The sequence below is a fragment of the Gastrolobium bilobum genome, unplaced genomic scaffold (genome assembly GCF_033153095.1).
Source record: "Gastrolobium bilobum isolate Gb01-03AN ecotype WA unplaced genomic scaffold, APGP_CSIRO_Gbil_v1 utg9367, whole genome shotgun sequence".
Taxonomy (NCBI): domain Eukaryota; kingdom Viridiplantae; phylum Streptophyta; class Magnoliopsida; order Fabales; family Fabaceae; genus Gastrolobium; species Gastrolobium bilobum.
The window spans coordinates 310502-327200 of NW_026897500.1; the positions used below are offsets into that span (position 1 = coordinate 310502).

Genomic DNA, 16699 nt, shown 5'->3' on the forward strand with positions numbered 1-16699 from the left:
GTGGCAAGCATTTTGTGAGATTGTGGGTGTTCTACATTAGCGAAATAGTGTCGAATGTGCAAGTCCTTCATTAGCTCCTGGAACTTGGCGTATGTGAACTGAGTACCATTGTCCGTTATGACTTCTCCTGGGAATCCGAAACGGTAAACAATATTTCTCCAAAAGAACTTCCTCACCCTTTGAGAGGTAATGGTAGCAACTGGCTCAGCTTCAACCCATTTGGTGAAATAGTCAATGGCGACGATCAGCCACTGAACTCGGCATGCCGCCTCAGGGAAAAGGCCCAAGAGGTCCATCCCCCATTTGTAAAAAGGCCAAGGGGATGTTATCACAGTAAGTTCTTCTGGTGGGGCTTTGTGTATGTCTGCAAATCTTTGGCACTTATCACATGCTTTGACGTGCTCGTGGGCGTCATGCTCCATGGTCGGCCAATAAAAACCTGCTCGGAGAGCTTTCTTTGCCAGAGAGTGGCCGCCCGTGTGGTGGCCATTGATTCTTTCATGGATTTCTTCCAAAATGTACCCGACATCGCTGGGTTCAAGCATTTCAAAAGTGGGGTTAAGAAGCCCCTTTTGTACAAATGCCCCTGCATCATGCAAAAGTAGCGCATTTCCGCTTGATCCTCTTCGCTTCCCTATGATCCGCTGGGAGGGTACCCTCTGATAGGTAGTTGGAGATGGGAGTGATCCAGGTATTTTCGGCGACTCCTTCGGCGACATGATGATGCACGAATTAGGCAGGTTATGCTGGATGACGAAACAATTATTACCTGGACTTTTGGTTCTTGCTAATTTGGCGAGGATGTCCGCACGTGTGTTTTCTGATCGCCTAATGTGCTCAATTTCAACTGTCTCGAAGGTCAAAATGATCTCCTTAACTTTCTCTAAGTACTTGCGAATCAGCGGCCCTTTAGCTTGATATTCACCCGAAATTTGAAATGTCACCAACTGAGAATCACTAAAGACCTTGAGATGCTGCGCTCCCAGCTCTTTGGCTTGGAGCAGGCCGGCGATCATTGCCTCATACTCAGCTTGATTGTTAGTGGTATTAAAGTTGAAAGATAATGAAAGTTCCATCGCCACCCCGTCTGGATTTTCAATTATCATTCCGGCTCCGGAGCCTTTGGCGTTGGTAGAGCCATCTACATATAGCTTCCACATCGCCAGCCGTGGGGTTTCTGTTGCTTGGCTAGCTACTGTGCATGTGTGCATCATCTCGGCTATGAAATCTGTGAGAGCTTGAGCTTTAATGGCTGTTCTAGGTTCGTAACTGATCTGGTACTCTGACAGTTCAATCGCCCAGGACATCATCCTTCCAGCGAGATCAGGTTTGTGCAAGACTTAGCGAATAGGCTGATTGGTTCTGATTGTAATAGGGTGGCATTGGAAATAAGGCCTTAGCCTTCGTGCAGCGAAGATGAGTGTGAGGGCGACCTTTTTAACTTGCTGATATCGCAGTTCCGCGCCTTGCAACACTTTACTGACGAAATTCACTCGCAGCTGCCCTTCTTTAGGTTCTCCGACAAAGGCTGCACTGATGGCTTCAGCACCCACGGCGAGGTATAAGTACAGAGTTTCACCACTGTATGGCTTGGTGAGGACCGGCGGGCAGGATATTGCTCTTTTGAACTCCTGAAAAGCTTTCTCACATTGATCAGACCAGTGAAAGGACATACCTTTTTTGAGTAAGCCAAACAATGGGAGTGACTTCTGTGCAAAATTCGCCAAGAAGCGGGTGAGGGCCACTAGCCTCCCGGTCAGCTGCTGCACCTCTTTGACTGTTTGGGGGCTTCGCATCTCTATAACAGCTTTGCACTTGTCGGGGTTGACTTCTATGCCTCTCTCTGTCAGCATGAAGCCAAGAAACTTTCCCGCGGGAACGCCGAATGCGCACTTGCTTGGATTCAGCTGCATGTTGTACTTTCGCAACCTATCGAACATGCCCTGAAGGTGTGAGAGGTGTTCCTCTGGCGTTTGCGATTTGGCGATCATATCATCAATGTAAACCTCAACGCTGTTGCCAATCAAGTCTTTGAACACTTCATTCATCATTCGCTGGTATGTGGCACCAGCGTTCTTTAGTCCGAAGGGCATCATAGTATAGCAATAATTGGCGTTCTGGGTGATGAACGCCGTCTTGATTTGGTCTTCTTCAAGTAACGAAATTTGATTATAGCTAGAGTATGCATCCATGAATGAGAGTATCTTGAAGCCTGAGGCATTATCAACCAGCTGGTCAATGCTTGGAAAGGGATATGCATCCTTAGGACATACCTTGTTCAGGTCGATATAGTCCACGCACATCCTCCACGCCCCGCTAGGATTTTAAACCAACACTGGGTTGGAAAGCCAAGTTGTGTATTTAACTTTTTTAATGAAGCCAGCGTCATGGAGCCTCTTTACTTCCTCATCGATCACTTTCTGGTGATCAGGGCCAAACTTCCTCTTTTTCTGTGCTACGGGCTTTGCTTTGGGGTCCACAGTCAACTGATGGCAGCACACTTCAGGATCAATGCCTGACATATTAGACGGTTTTCAGGCAAATAAAACTCTATTACTTCGTAGCAATTCAATCAACCTTCTTTTTACTTCAGGATCGGCGACCGCCCCGATGGTGGTTGTCTGATGGTCCGCATCGCCCAAGACAACATGCTCTAATGCTCCATCTGGCGTAGGACTGGAGTGCTCCATCATGGGGTCATCCCTTGCATCTAATTCTACAAGAAAGCATTGATCAAGATCCTTATTATTACTGCTAGGGTTTTCTTCAATTACCTGGGTTTTTATCAACCGGGGGGCAGGTTGGTCTTTGAAGGAAACCCTGGTCGCCGGTTTCGAAGATATGTTGTAACAACTGTGTGCTACCATTTGGTCCCCTTTAACCGTTGCGACTTTGTTATCCCTTGCTATGAACTTCATTGCCAAATGTGGGTGAGACACGCTCGCCTCGAATGCGGCAAACATCCTTCTGCCGGGGATGGCGTTGTATGCTGACGGGGTGTCAAGAACTAGGAACTAGATGTCCGCAGACCTGGAAGTGGGTGGCGTTCCCATTGACAAGCGTTGATTAATCATGCCAAGGGGCTTGGTTACTGTTGCATTGAAACCTGACAGTTCACCAACAACAACAGTTAAATCATTCACCGTAAACCCTAATGCCTTGAAACAAGGTAAAAATAAAATGTCGGCAGAGCTGCCATGGTCAACAAACACGCGGTTAACGCCAAAATTAGCTATTATTGCTTGGATGACCAATGGGTCATCATGTCCGGGTAGGACGTCGCCCAAATCGCTGTTGTCCCAGACGATTTTAGGCCTGGTGTGGTCAGTATTGGCTTTTGCTTTGTTGATGATTTTACCAGACACCGCCAAACATTGTTTCAAATGCTTCTTCCGGGCGTTCGCCGTTTCTCCGCCGCCACTTAGTCCTCTTGCAATCATGTTTATAATTTCGTGCTTGATGACAGCCGGATCCTCGTCACGCTTTGCACGCCCTTCACTATTGTTTGGGCTGGTTTGGACCCTGCGGTTTCTTGGGGAGTTTTCTCTGTGGTTCTGTTCACGGCGAGGTCTGTAGTCATATTGGCCAGCTCTTCGCCTTTCTGGTGACCTGCTATGTTGACGGCAACGCCTGACGGCACTGACATTACGCCCAAAATTTCTCGTCTGCCTTTGGGCTCCACCCTTGATTAGCTCGTCAATCTCATCCTTGAGAGATCTGCACTCTTCAGTGTTATGGTCGTTGCTACAGTGGAATTTGCAATACACAGTGGTCTCTCTGTCTGGCTGTTGGGGCTGCGGGTTACTCTTGCGCTCTTTGTATTCAGTTTGCAGGACACTGTGTGATTGGCATCTTTGGGTATCACGCCCAACTGAGCGGCTGGAATACTTGGAGGATTTGTGACCTCTCCTCTCTTCATCCTGATGGTCTTTTTTGTTGGCTTTCTTCTCTCGGTTATGAGAGTCGTCGGCTCTACTCCCCTTGTACTCTTCAATCCTCATGAATTCCTGAGCCTTTTTCTTGACCTCTTCAAGGTCAGTAATTTCGTGGCGGGCGAGCTCATACGCGAACGCCCCTTAGCGCAGGCCTGACAAGAGTATGTGCACCTGTACTTTAGGGTCTAAGCCTTGCACCTGAAGAGCCTCTTTGTCGAAGCGGTCCAGGAAAGATGTGTGGGGTTCCCCTGATTGTTGTCGAATTTTTTCGAGGGCGTGTACAGACTTGGGCACTGGGCGGCTTGTTGCGAAATGGGTCTGAAATTTGTTGGCCAGATCATCCCAGGATGCTATACTTCCTATTGGCAAAGTGGTGTACCATGTCAAAACTCTACCCCCCAGGAGTGTAGGGAAAGTACTGCATATAAGGAGGTCTGTCTCGCCATGCAGGGTCATTGCTGCCTCAAATTTCTGGATCCATTCGAAAGGATCAGTGTCGCCCACATACGTTGTGATATTTGACGGCCCTTTGAAACCGAAGGGTATGGGCGTTAGGCGTAGACTATCAGTCAGGGGTTTGTTGCGTCCTGAGGTATTGGCAGGTATTACTCTTAAGTTCGGGTTACGTGCATGTAGGTCTGGTGGGGGGTGTGGTGCTTAGGGGGCCTCAACAGAGTAAGAAAGGGCTGGGGCTTGATGGGCGCCATACTGTGGCGAGCCTGGGTTTATGCCTGATCCTTGGGGTTGTGGGATAATAGCATTATGGGGCAGTATTGCGTAACCGTGGAATGGAAAGCCAGTAGGGAAAGGTGGGGGGGGGGGGGGGGTAAGGGGCAGCAACATTGTGGGTGTAAGGTCCAGGGGGATATGGGGCGGTCACCTGAACTCGATGGTCGTTGTACATAGTGACGAGCTGGCTTCTAGCTGGTCGTTGGTGATAAGCTGGGGGGATAATTTGTGGGCCAGGGATGGGGAGTGGCATTCTAAAACGAACTCCTGGTGGTGGAGGTTGATTTGGGATCAAGTTCTCTCCTTGCATTTCGCGTATGGCTACGCGACGATTCACCTGTGCTACTCCAGCGTCTGCTGCTGGTAACTGTGGGCCAACATATTGAAGTACCGGGGGAAGGGCCTCGCCGGCTGCTTGTTCAGCTGGGGCTGAATGCATGGATGGTGGAGAGTTAGAATGAACTGTTTGTGCATGACCTTCAGGGGTAACGGCTCTAGTTTGTTCTGCTCTTCTTGTCGTGACAACCATGTTTTGCTATCAAAAAGTGAAATGCCTCCTTTAGATCTTTGGTAGAAGAATGGGAATGGAAGTTTATAGTTTTCCACAGACGGCGCTAATGTACCGTTGGGATCTATAAGCCCACTATGTTCCCTTTGGGGATGATGTCACTGTATGGATGGTGCCACTAGCAGAGGTAAAGACCAAGCTAGAGAGCATTGTTCCAAGTATGATGGCAAGAAGATAACAATGGATGATTCAGTGTGAGTATATGTGACTTAATATAAATGAGCATAATAATGATACATAAGATCCCTTCCTCAAGTGCCCAGGGGGCTATTTATAGAAAAGGTGGTGTGAATCTTGCTTGGGTTGGTGTGGAGGGGGTCAACCCTCCTTGGGATCTGCTAGGGGTTGCAGTGCTGGGCGTGCCAGACGCTGCTGTGATAGCAACGCTGCACCCCCTGTGCCTGGCGATGTCAGCGTGGGACAAAGGGCGGTTTCCCCTTATGGCATCTGGGGCGACTTCCTTTGGGGGTTACGGTCTCAAGGTAGGACATTTTGGTGTTTCCCCTTGGGAGACTAGTCGTGATGGGAGTTGGGGGATCTCACCAGCTGGTAGGGCTGACGTGGATTGAGGGTTGAGATTGGGCTTGGACCTTTGGGCCGTAGCCGTGTTTGGATTGGGCTGACGTGGATTAAGCTGTTTATTCTTATCTTTTGGATCAGGTTAGTTCAGTTGGTAATACTAGGCATAATTGATCTTATCTGTGGCAGTGGTTTGGTCCACAAAGGGTCAAAAAATTTATGTGGAAGATTATGCATTGGAGGCTTCTAACTAAGGCTAGAACTGCTCTTTGGAGTAATGGTGATGATTTGTGTCCTATTTGTGGATTTGAGAAAGAGACTGTCCTTCATTCCCTAAGGGATTGCTCGCATGTCTATTCAGTTTGGGTGTGCTTGGTGCCACCTGAGCATGGTGATAGTTTTTTTCTTGGAGATCTCGACTCTTGGCTTCATTTTAATTATAATTTGCAGTCTACAAATAGTACTATGCTGAATTGGTTGTCCGTCTTTTTTGTAGCTTGTTGGAAATTTTGGGTGTGGAGAAATGAAGTTTGTCATGGCTCTACAATGCCTTCGATTATTGATAGAAGAGTAAGGTTTATTAGAAATCTTGTTGATGATATTCAACATGCTTGCTCTACTCAATCAAATCAATATGTGAAAAAAAGAACTATGGTTTTGGATATTTCATGGCAGTTTCCTGATTATGGTATGATTAAAATCAATTCTGATTGTGCTCCTCGTGGTAATCCTGGTTCTGCTGCTTATGGTGGTGTGATGAGGGATGCCGATGGGAGATGGTTGGGTGGTTATGCTTATCAATTGGGTATTTGTAATGCTTTCAGAGCTGAATTTTATGAGGGGTGCTTAGGGGTTTGGATATAGCTTGGAGCTCAGGCTATCGCAATGTGATGATTGAAAGTGATTCTTCTAGTGTAATCACTCTGCTATCCATGAATGGTATAGCAATCCGTGAGTGTCATCTGATATCTCACATACAGATTTGGATTCAGAAAGATTGGACAGTTTCTTTTCGTCATACATTTCGAGAAGGCAATACTGTTGCTGATTGGTTGGCCAATTTTTTACTTGATGATCAAGAGCAGCCTGATAAAAGAGTTTGGTGGGATCCTCCTTCTGGTGTTTATTTTTTGTTGCTTGCAGATTTGGCTTCTGTTTGTAGACCACGTGAGGTGGTTTGTAGTCCTTAGGTGTTCTTTCTGTCTGTTTTCTCTTTTGTTTGTTTGGGCTTAGGCCTTTTATTTACCAAAAAAAGAGAGCAGATAACAACATTTACATAATTCAAAGTAAAAAAATAACAAACAAACTTCTTTTTTGGTTTGCATTATATTGGGATTCAGTATAAAATGCAATACAATACATATACACCCTCCTTTCTAACCAATAACAAGAAGGAAAAAACCACGTAATTAGAATACATATGTAGACAAAATGAAAGAATTGGACCTGTCCACTGTCTAGTGTCTTCATTGCTACAAATCTATAATATGCAAACATTGCAGAAGCAATTTAAAAGGAGAAACTAAAAAGCACTCTCTATGCAGTGTCACATTCAAACTTGGACACTAACCACAACTGCGTCCATTATATGCCAAAACCACAACGCTGTATGGTATACCAATAAAACCACACTTTCCAACCAACCGATAAGTGCATTTCAAGATAACTGAGGAAAGGAAGCGTAGCTAAAAGAAGCAGACATGTTACTGATTGTATCAAGTCTTAGAACAATTCGAATTTCTTTTTCAGCATGTCTTGCTTCCATCTTGGTAATTTATAGAATGCTTCTTTTGCCATTCCAAATACAGTTTTGAACTCTTCATCCGACAAATAGGCCTGTCCAACAAGTAGAGAAGAAAGAAACAAGTTACCTCAATCCAAAGCATAGAACTTATAAGGAAAATCATATACCTGCGCCTCGAGAATTTGAAATACTACAAATAACTCCCAAAATGGGATACAATTAAAAGGTGATTTAATGAAATTAGAGGGGTGGGAAAATTCATGAGACGCTTGTAATTTGTCCCGTTTTAAGATTTTGTAATAATTCAAATATATATATATATATATATATATATATATATATATATATAGAGGCAGGATCTTTTGACACCAGTGTCAAATTTGAAATTTGACACCTCATCTGAGAGCCGTTAGATTAAAAAAGATCAATGGCTCTGATTTGTGAGCATGTGACACCGTTAATATTTTTTTATCTAACGGCTCTCAGATGAGGTGTCAAATTTCAAATTTGACACCGGTGTCAAAGAATCCTACCTCTATATATATATATATATATATATATATATATATATATATAGGACAGGATCCTTTGACACTGATGTCAAACTTTAAAATTTGAGACCAAATCCTGACCGTTGATTTCTGCCAATCAAACTTATTAATTGATCATTAATTCCCAATAAATGATAATTGTTGATTGGCACAAATCAATGGTTAGGATTCGATGTCAATGTCAAAGGATCATATATATATATATATATATATATATATATATATATATAAAACAAAGAAACAAACAAAATTCCTAAAATATCCTTCATTAACTCCCTAATCCCTTAAAACAACATAGGTTTGCGGTTGCAGGATATAACTTTATGTCCTGTGGCAGGAGAAACATTTTTCCATATATATATATATATATTTCAAACTAAATTAATATAATATCAAATCAATACAAAGCAAGACGAACCTCTCTCCGTTTAGGATCAATGCCAGACACATTTTTACCAGATTTAGTCTTTAATTGATCATAACTGAAAGTCCTTTGACTATCATTTCCATCCTCCACATTTTCTTGTTTCGGTTCCAAATCCCCATTGCTACCACTTTCAGGGGCAAGTTCCTGTGTTTCCTTGGCTTCTGCAGCTTCTTCCATTTCAGAATAGGCACTTTCACTTTTAGCTTCTGCAACAAGAACTCCAACTTTTAAAATGATCAGAAGCACACGGCAATAATAGTACAAACAAAAAACAAGTATTTTCTTTTTAATGCAACAATTACATTTGTCTTTAAAGATTATCCTCCGGAGGGAAAGAAAAAGCATATATAGAGTTAATAAATCTGTATGTGTTTCTTCTCTTAAATCTCAAAAGGCGAGGGGTTTTCAAGGTGTTCCGAAACTGCGGTACAATGCATTGCTTATATCTCCACTTTTGGTAGTTTAATTTTTTTTTTGGAAAACATTTTTGGTAGTTTATTTGAACAAGGTCAAAACACTTTTGGTACTTTATTGGAAAACAAGGTCATTATGATTCAACAATATATTATAACTACAATCGAACAAAAAGGATCTACTTACTTATTAAAAGAGAAACACAAAAAAATAGTAGTAAGGTGTTGTGAAATATTTAACCCAGCAAACCTGTTGTGGTATTTTGTGCAAAAAATAGACACACAGAGAACCAGTTGGGGTATTCTGTGTATGCCACATGCACTTAGGTTATGAGAACATTATTTCTTACCAGTAAAGCTACTTTCTTCTAAAGGACTGCTGGTTGCCAAAGGCGAAGCATCAGGTGAATCTTTCCCCTTTTCAGCGGTAAGAACTGATGAAAGAGCAGCAACCGCTGCTGCTCTTTGTGATCCTTGACTTTTTCCAGATGACATAGGAGAAGTCGTCTTTGCCCCAGATGATGAATTAAATGCAGAGTTTAAAGCAGCTAAAGCTTCGGCTCTTTGTCTTGGTCCTCCTTGGTTTAACCCATTTAATCTATCCTGAGCCTATGAAAGTGCAGAGGATTAATTGGGTCAGGGGTTATAATTGAATAAAGGGAAACCACATTACCAAAGCAACACAAAAACACAGAAGAAATAATGTACGTAAAAAAAAGTAAATAAATAAAGGAGCAATCTTCAGAATGCAACACAGATGAGCGCTCTTAAATATGACAAAGCCACTTGGGTATGAATCTATTCTCTGTGATCCATTCACAGAGAAAAAGGAATGAGAAAACTAACTTCCATTTACAGAATAAAGGGAATGCTAGAAGTGAATACTGTATCTGTCCAACTCGATAAATGCCTACATGAAGCAGAGGCACTATTCTTTTGGCCCTAAGATCCAATGTAATGTGGCATCAAGTGGATAGTAGAGGTGATAAAGCTAGATATTTTAACTGAAGACGATGGCATAACTACTTTAGTCCTTGCTAGTTAACTTGGATGATTTGATGGTGTAAAATATTAAACTCCTAAGAACTATGTTTTTCTTGGCAGAGGCATCCATTCTCAGTTGAAAGCTGGATTACATACAATTTTCAGGGGAAAACAATCTCACTGGCAGAGATTGCTGTATTGACACCAAAATTAAACCTATGGTTCAATTACAGGGGAAACACCTTCAAATTCTTAATTGAATTTCTAGCTTTCAGGGCCCAATGGCATCAGTTGACTTTCCAAGTGAAGCCCAAGGTGGGATCTTTTAATTCTCGATGTCTAAAAGTGAATTTGGAGATTCTATATTCAATGTAAATCTGGTATTCCTTCTTTAATTTTTTTTAATAGAAAGCTGAACCTAATACATATGCCTACCCAACTAATCTATATTTCCATTTGACATTAAAAACTTCCTATGTTTAGTGCAAAGAATGGGATTCCATAGAATTGAAAGAAAAAGAAAATAGTAAATTGGACACAAATCCTGTTCCATTTCTACAGTTTCATATGATAAACAAAATGGCATAGAAAGTGATTCCGCAGCTTGGTGAATGATATATAATATAGAATGAACTCAAAATAAAGTGAGTGGCATAACTAACCCTAATAAAAATGAAAATGTCCTATTCCACCTCTATAATTTTATATGATAAACAAAATGGCATAGAAAGTGATTCCACGGCTTGGTGAATGGTATAATATTATAGAATGAACTCAAAATAAAGTGAATTTCATAAATAACACTAATAAAAATGAAAAAGTAAATGATCCTAATAAAAATGAAAAAGTTTTTCATTTTTATTATAGTCATGTCATTCACTTTGTTTTGAGTTCATTCTATATTATATTCCATTCACCAATATGCCCTTATATATACATATACATATACATACATACATATATACCAATATGTATTTGCTGAAAACAACATTCGAGGTTGATTCTACAACTTAATAAAAGAAATTTTAATATTATTTTTTTCTTTCCTTACAGTATGTTATTATCATGGCCTTATGCTTCATGACATTGGCACAATATATTTTTAGGTATTGTGGAAAATCTGAAAAATTATGTCAAATTTAACTTTAAGAAGGGCATTTTAGAAAGAAAAAAAACATATGGAATCTTACTCCACAAAAATATTGAATCTCAATATCATCTTTGTGGAGGAATGTGATTCCATAAATTTGTGGAATGAAACTGAGAATATGAATGCCATTCAATATTTTTCCTGCTAACAACATGAGAATCCTCAAATTCGAAGATTAAACATGGAATGGATTTTCATTCCTCAACTCCAAATGTAGCATAAAAGAAAGGAGCAAAACAATATGCTGCATGGGTTAAAGTATTCAGATCCTCTTCTACCAAAAAAAAAAAAGTTTCAGATCCTCTAAAGTGAGTAGTGCACTTTATAGAGTAAAGTGCATAATTAATAAACATTGATGAGAAAAACAATGATTAGGATTTTATAAAATACAAACATCAATATAACAAATCGTGTGATGGGCTATGGGCTTAAAAGTTAGTGAATTAGTTAGTTTGTTAGGGAAATTATTCTAGAATATTCCTAAAATATAGGATAAAAGGGAGGCTGTGTGTGTAGGGAGGGTAAGCATGTATTCAGAATATTTGGAGTGGGGGTTTTAGGAAAGGATCTCTTGGGATCTCTTTGGCCTAGGTATTTGGCTTGAGAGGGAGTGAGGCCTTTTGGTGTTTAATTTCTACATTTTATCTTGAATTAGAGTTTGTAATCTCTTGATTTAGTAAATACATTGTTATAATTTTCTGCGTTCCATCAATTTGGTATCAAAGCACTACAATCCTGGGAGTGCTCTTTGAGCCATAGATCTGGAAAAAAAAAAATGAAATACAAATTCACAGTTGTTCCAAAATTTTTTGGAGAAGGAGGAGATCGCGAAGCTTACGAAGCTTGGGGATGGTTGATCGATTTGGAACAATATTTCCAGATCGAAGGAATCAACGAAGATAAAAAATACAAGGAAGCTGTGAGAGGGCTCAGAGGAAGTGCGTTCAACTGGTATCAAAGTTGGAAATGGTTCAATCTTATAGCAAGCTGGAGGAAGTTTGAGAAGGCGTTTATTGAGAAATATTTACCTGAAATTTTATTGGTAGATGATACAGAATCGCAGATGTCAGAAACCTTGAAAGAAGAAGAAACAAATGAAGAAGACAGAGGGGACAGATCTGAAAAAACATAAGGAGAAAAAAAAGAACGACACAAAGAAGAACAGAAAACAGAACAGAAAGATTGCGACTCAAATCCAAACAGAAAAACGGAGGAAATGCAAAAGAAATCAACAACCAAACTAGAGATGGAGCAAATCATGAAAGGAGAGGGGAAGAAGAATGAAGAAATACAGGCTGCAATCTGGGTGCATCGAGCGGATGGCATGGAAGAAGTAATGTCACTTGCGCAGAGAACTGAAGAAGAGAATATTGTCACGGGGAAGACGATGACTATGGTGAGCCGAAGTGGGTTTACTGAAATTGGACCTGATATAGAAGAAGGAGACGAGATCGAAGTAAAGACAGAGCGGAGCTCTGAAGATGACATTATAGAAGAAACAAAAAAAATAGAAATAGAGAAATCGAAGGTCAAGGAAACAGAAGAAGTAGAGAAAGAAGAAAAAGAAGAAATAGATGGAGATGAAGAAAGAAGAACAGAGGTTGAAGAAAGGGAGCAGGAGAAGACACGGGTCGGATCCGAAACGGGTTGGGCAAGTTATGGATATGGGACTGAAATTGAAGGTCACTTGTTAGTGGCTTTGTCAAATGGGGCCAGTACCCACTTTCAGACACAGCCCACTCTGGGTTATAATTCAGAATGCAAAGGGCCAGGCAAAATGGGCCAACACAAAACGAATGGGTTAGGAGGAAATGGAATTAAATGGTTGTCAATTGGGCTGATTGGAACTAATGGCCCAATTAAAGGAGGTTTGTCTTATGTGGCTAGATTTGTTAGTAGCCAAACGGGTCAAAATAACCCACGACCCGAAACTAATATTGCCCAAACTCTTAGACAAGATTCATCAAGAAATCAGATTGGGGCCAAATCAAACCCTACCGCAGCAAGTTCTAGCTATACAAAAGTTCGACCAGTTGAGAGTGCAGCTAGCAATGGCAATCGCGCAAGAATTCGAGAATTGCAAGACAGATCACGTCATGGGCTGTGCTTCAAACAATGGGATCCCGGTAGAAGTTCTCACATGACGTGTCCTCTTCCCTCACCTTGAGGACAAGGTGAATTTTAAAGGGGAAGTATTGATGGGCTATGGGCTTAAAAGTTAGTGAATTAGTTAGTTTGTTAGGGAAATTATTCTAGAATATTCCTAAAATATAGGATAAAAGGGAGGCTGTGTGTGTAGGGAGGGTAAGCATGTATTCAGAATATTTGGAGGGGGGATTTTGGGAAAGGATCTCTTGGGATCTCTTTGGCCTAGGTATTTGGCTTGAGAGGGAGTGAGGTCTTTTGGTGTTTAATTTCTGCATTTTATCTTGAATTAGTGTTTGTAATCTCTTGATTTAGTAAATACATTGTTATAATTTTCTGAGGGTAAGCATGTATTCAGAAGTGGTTAGTGGGGAAATGAGAGACCTCTAGGGAACTCTTAAGCCTAGGTATTTGGTTTGAGGGGGAGTTGAGGCTTTCTTGGGGTTTATTTTCTGTATTTCCTTTATATTTTCTGCAATTTCAGATTTATAAAAAAGGGGTTCCATCAATTTGGTATCAGAGCATTTCCGATCTAGGGAGTGCTTCTAATCCAGATCTATACACACAGACAAAAAAAAAAAAAAAAAAAACAGAATCACAAAAGGCAGCATGGATCGAGCGAGGGAAGAAAGATTGGGAGGAGTGGAAGATGTTATCCGTCAATTGCAAAAAACAATTCGGAGACTCAAGGATGTAATGGATCAGCGCTACAACATTCGAATTCTGGATGGAGTGCACGACGAGGGAAGAACAGAGGGTGAAGAAGCTGAAGAAAAAGAAATCAAAGATGCAGAAAAAATCGACGAAGAAGAAGGAATCGATAAAACAGAAAAGGAAGGAGCAGAAATAATCGAAAAAGATGCTGAAATTGCAAAGGAAGAAGCAAATGAAGACACAACAGCATCAACCAACAAAGAAGAAAAAGAAAAAGAAAAAGAAAATGAAAATGCAGTAAAAGAAATAGATGGAGATGGAAAAGGAAAATCAGAGGTTGAAAACCAAATCGTAGAAATCGAAGAAGTGAAAGAAGAAAATGAAGAAGAAAGAAACCAAGAAGGAGCAGGCCAAGGAAACAACAATGAAGATGCAGAAGAAATGGGAGAAAAAGGAAAAGAAGCGCAGGGAGATGAAGAAGACGGAGAGGAAGAAGAAGACGAAGTCAGATCTGATACAAGGAGACCATGCGCGAACAGATCTGGAACTAACAGGGAGACTGCGCGCTTGTGGCTACGACCACGAACGGAGACAGGGGCGGCAACACAAGCACTTCAGACCATCGGTTTTGCTGCTTACCAGAGAAGATCACTGACGCAAACATGCTGCTGGTCAGACGTGCTTGACCAGGGACAACCCAAAGAAAGGGAAGAAGAAGAAGAAGGAAATGAAGGTGCAGAAGAGATAGATCAGCAACGTAAAAGCGGCATAAAGAAGAAGGTTGTACTGCTGTCGTTGACAGCAAGTCCACAAGCGACAGACGGCAGTTTGATTCTTGAGAATTTGCAACAGAAGTGGCCGCTGGATGAGGGAGGGATCGAATGGAAGCATAGGACCACTCATCGTATGGGGATTGAGTGGGCTGAAGGAGATGGAAAGAGAGGAAGGGCAGACTTGGAATTTTGTCATATGGGTTTCCATTTTAACGTTTTGGGCTTGGCCCAAAAGATGTGGTGGCTGACAAGAAGCAAAATAGGCTTTATCCAATCAATTCAAATTACTTCAGCAGGTATATGGGACCAAGCAAAACTTGTAGTGATAAAATTTAATAATTGGGTCCTGAAATTAATAATGGTCCAAGACCTGCATGGGCCCAAAGAGGTTAATGATGCTTCAATTAGGCTTTATTGCATGGCCAGAACGTCCAAGGAAAACGAAGCTTGTTCAGTGATCAAAAATGCAAAAGAAAACAAAGCATATTTTGTGCCCAAATATGTGGAAGAAAACTTAGCATTAGAAGACAACAAAGGCACAAAAAATTGCAATGGCGCAACTGGATACAAAAGCAATGTGTCAGCTTCAAGTATAATTAGGGGAATTTGTTTCAAGCAATGGGATCCTGGTGGATGTTCAATTACATCTCCTATCATCTTCCTCACCTTGAGGACAAGGTGAATTTTGAATGAGGAGTATTGATGGGCTAGGATTAGTGGGCCCAAGTTTAGCAATGCAAAGTTAGTTAGTGAATTAGCTAGTTGGTTATGGAAACTATTCTAGAATATTCCTAAATAATAGGATATAAGGAGGGGTGTGGGAGTGTGAGGTATTCATGTATTCAGAAGTGGTTAGTGGGGAAATGAGAGACCTCTAGGGAACTCTTAAGCCTAGGTATTTGGTTTGAGGGGGAGTTGAGGCTTTCTTGGGGTTTATTTTCTATATTTCCTTTATATTTTCTGCAATTTCAGATTTATAAAAAAGGGGTTCCATCATCGTGCATATGTGAGAATCCACTCCCTTGGTTTTCCATCAATGGTTATGACTTATACTTTATTCTCCAAAGTACACCCCTTACTTCAAAGGATCCAAATCTTGGGTTATATACCTTGTAATACCCTCGTAGTCAGGGCAATCTGCTTTCGGTTTAAAGGTAACTGACAACAAAATCTTAAAATAAAAAGGCTAGTGAATCATTCATAAGCAAGTAACCTTACCATACTGGACGTTTTCCCAGACGATGAACTAAATGCTGAATTTAAGGCAGCCAAAGCTTCTGCTCTTTGTCTTGGTCCCCCTAGATTTGACCCATTTGACTTTTCCTATCACCAGAATCAGCAAAGCCTTGTTATGAGCAGATAGAGGCATACACAAAATAAATATTGCAACAACAAATTCAGACATGATATTTAACACGAACAGTATTGACATCGGGACATGTTATATACAATTAAGAACGAAAAGAAATATTGAAAAAGAAAAGATGTTCGGAAATATTGTTAACTGAACTTGAAAAGAGCGGCAAACCATTTAACTAGAAAGATAAGAATCGTATAAAGGGCTATGGAGGTAAAAGTGACTCTTTAATTATACCAGATGAGATCTAGAGGTTTAGTTTATAATTAAATCCCTAAACTCTAATGCTAACTAAAGAGAGAAAAGAAGGCATTCCTATAAGTAATTGAAAATTATGATTTATTCTAAAACTTTTCTGCATAGCCACATCGATTGCAGTTCTTATATCAGATGCAGAAACTTCGATAGTTGATATCTCATGTCATATGTACTTCGCTTTTGGCTTTACCACAATCTTAAACAAAGCTATTATATTAAAGCAGAGAAGTGACAATATGGGTATGTATTAGAATATCTTAGCATATCTTCTTAACATATATGTAATAACTTAGAATATCTTTGGAATATATTATGGAATCAATCAATCATCTAATTAAGGAAGCAATCTTCGGAGGAGTTTCACATTCATTATGTTTCCAGAATTATTTCCTTAATTATGGTTAGTAGTCTAATTATATTAGTGGGCTTGCGCTTATACTAGTAATAATACCCTAGTTCTTGACCTAATTATTAGTACAAGTAGGACCATTG

The 16699-nt window shown here is 40.7% G+C and overlaps 1 protein-coding gene across 1 annotated transcript; it reads right to left on the reverse strand.

Annotated features, from left to right (window-relative positions):
- Positions 1 to 7082: 7082 nt before the first annotated feature.
- Positions 7083 to 15911, reverse strand: LOC133307449 (villin-3-like). The gene is made up of 4 exons (XM_061507958.1): positions 15811 to 15911; positions 9237 to 9495; positions 8465 to 8679; positions 7083 to 7587 (listed from the first exon to the last, which is right to left on the reverse strand). Exons 1-4 carry the CDS (start codon positions 15811 to 15813, stop codon positions 7474 to 7476), a joined length of 591 nt encoding a protein of 196 aa, XP_061363942.1. The 5' UTR covers positions 15814 to 15911; the 3' UTR covers positions 7083 to 7473.
- Between the last annotated feature and the right edge of the window lie 788 nt (positions 15912 to 16699).

Bases quoted from the DNA above. Each gene is read 5' to 3' on its own strand.
- LOC133307449 (XM_061507958.1), bottom strand. The intron at 8,680-9,236 runs GTAAGAAATAAT...TTCTTGTTGCAG, and splicing joins AGAAGAAAGTAGCTTTACTG to AAGCTAAAAGTGAAAGTGCC. The intron at 7,588-8,464 runs GTTCGTCTTGCT...CTTGTTGGACAG, and splicing joins TTGATCCTAAACGGAGAGAG to GCCTATTTGTCGGATGAAGA.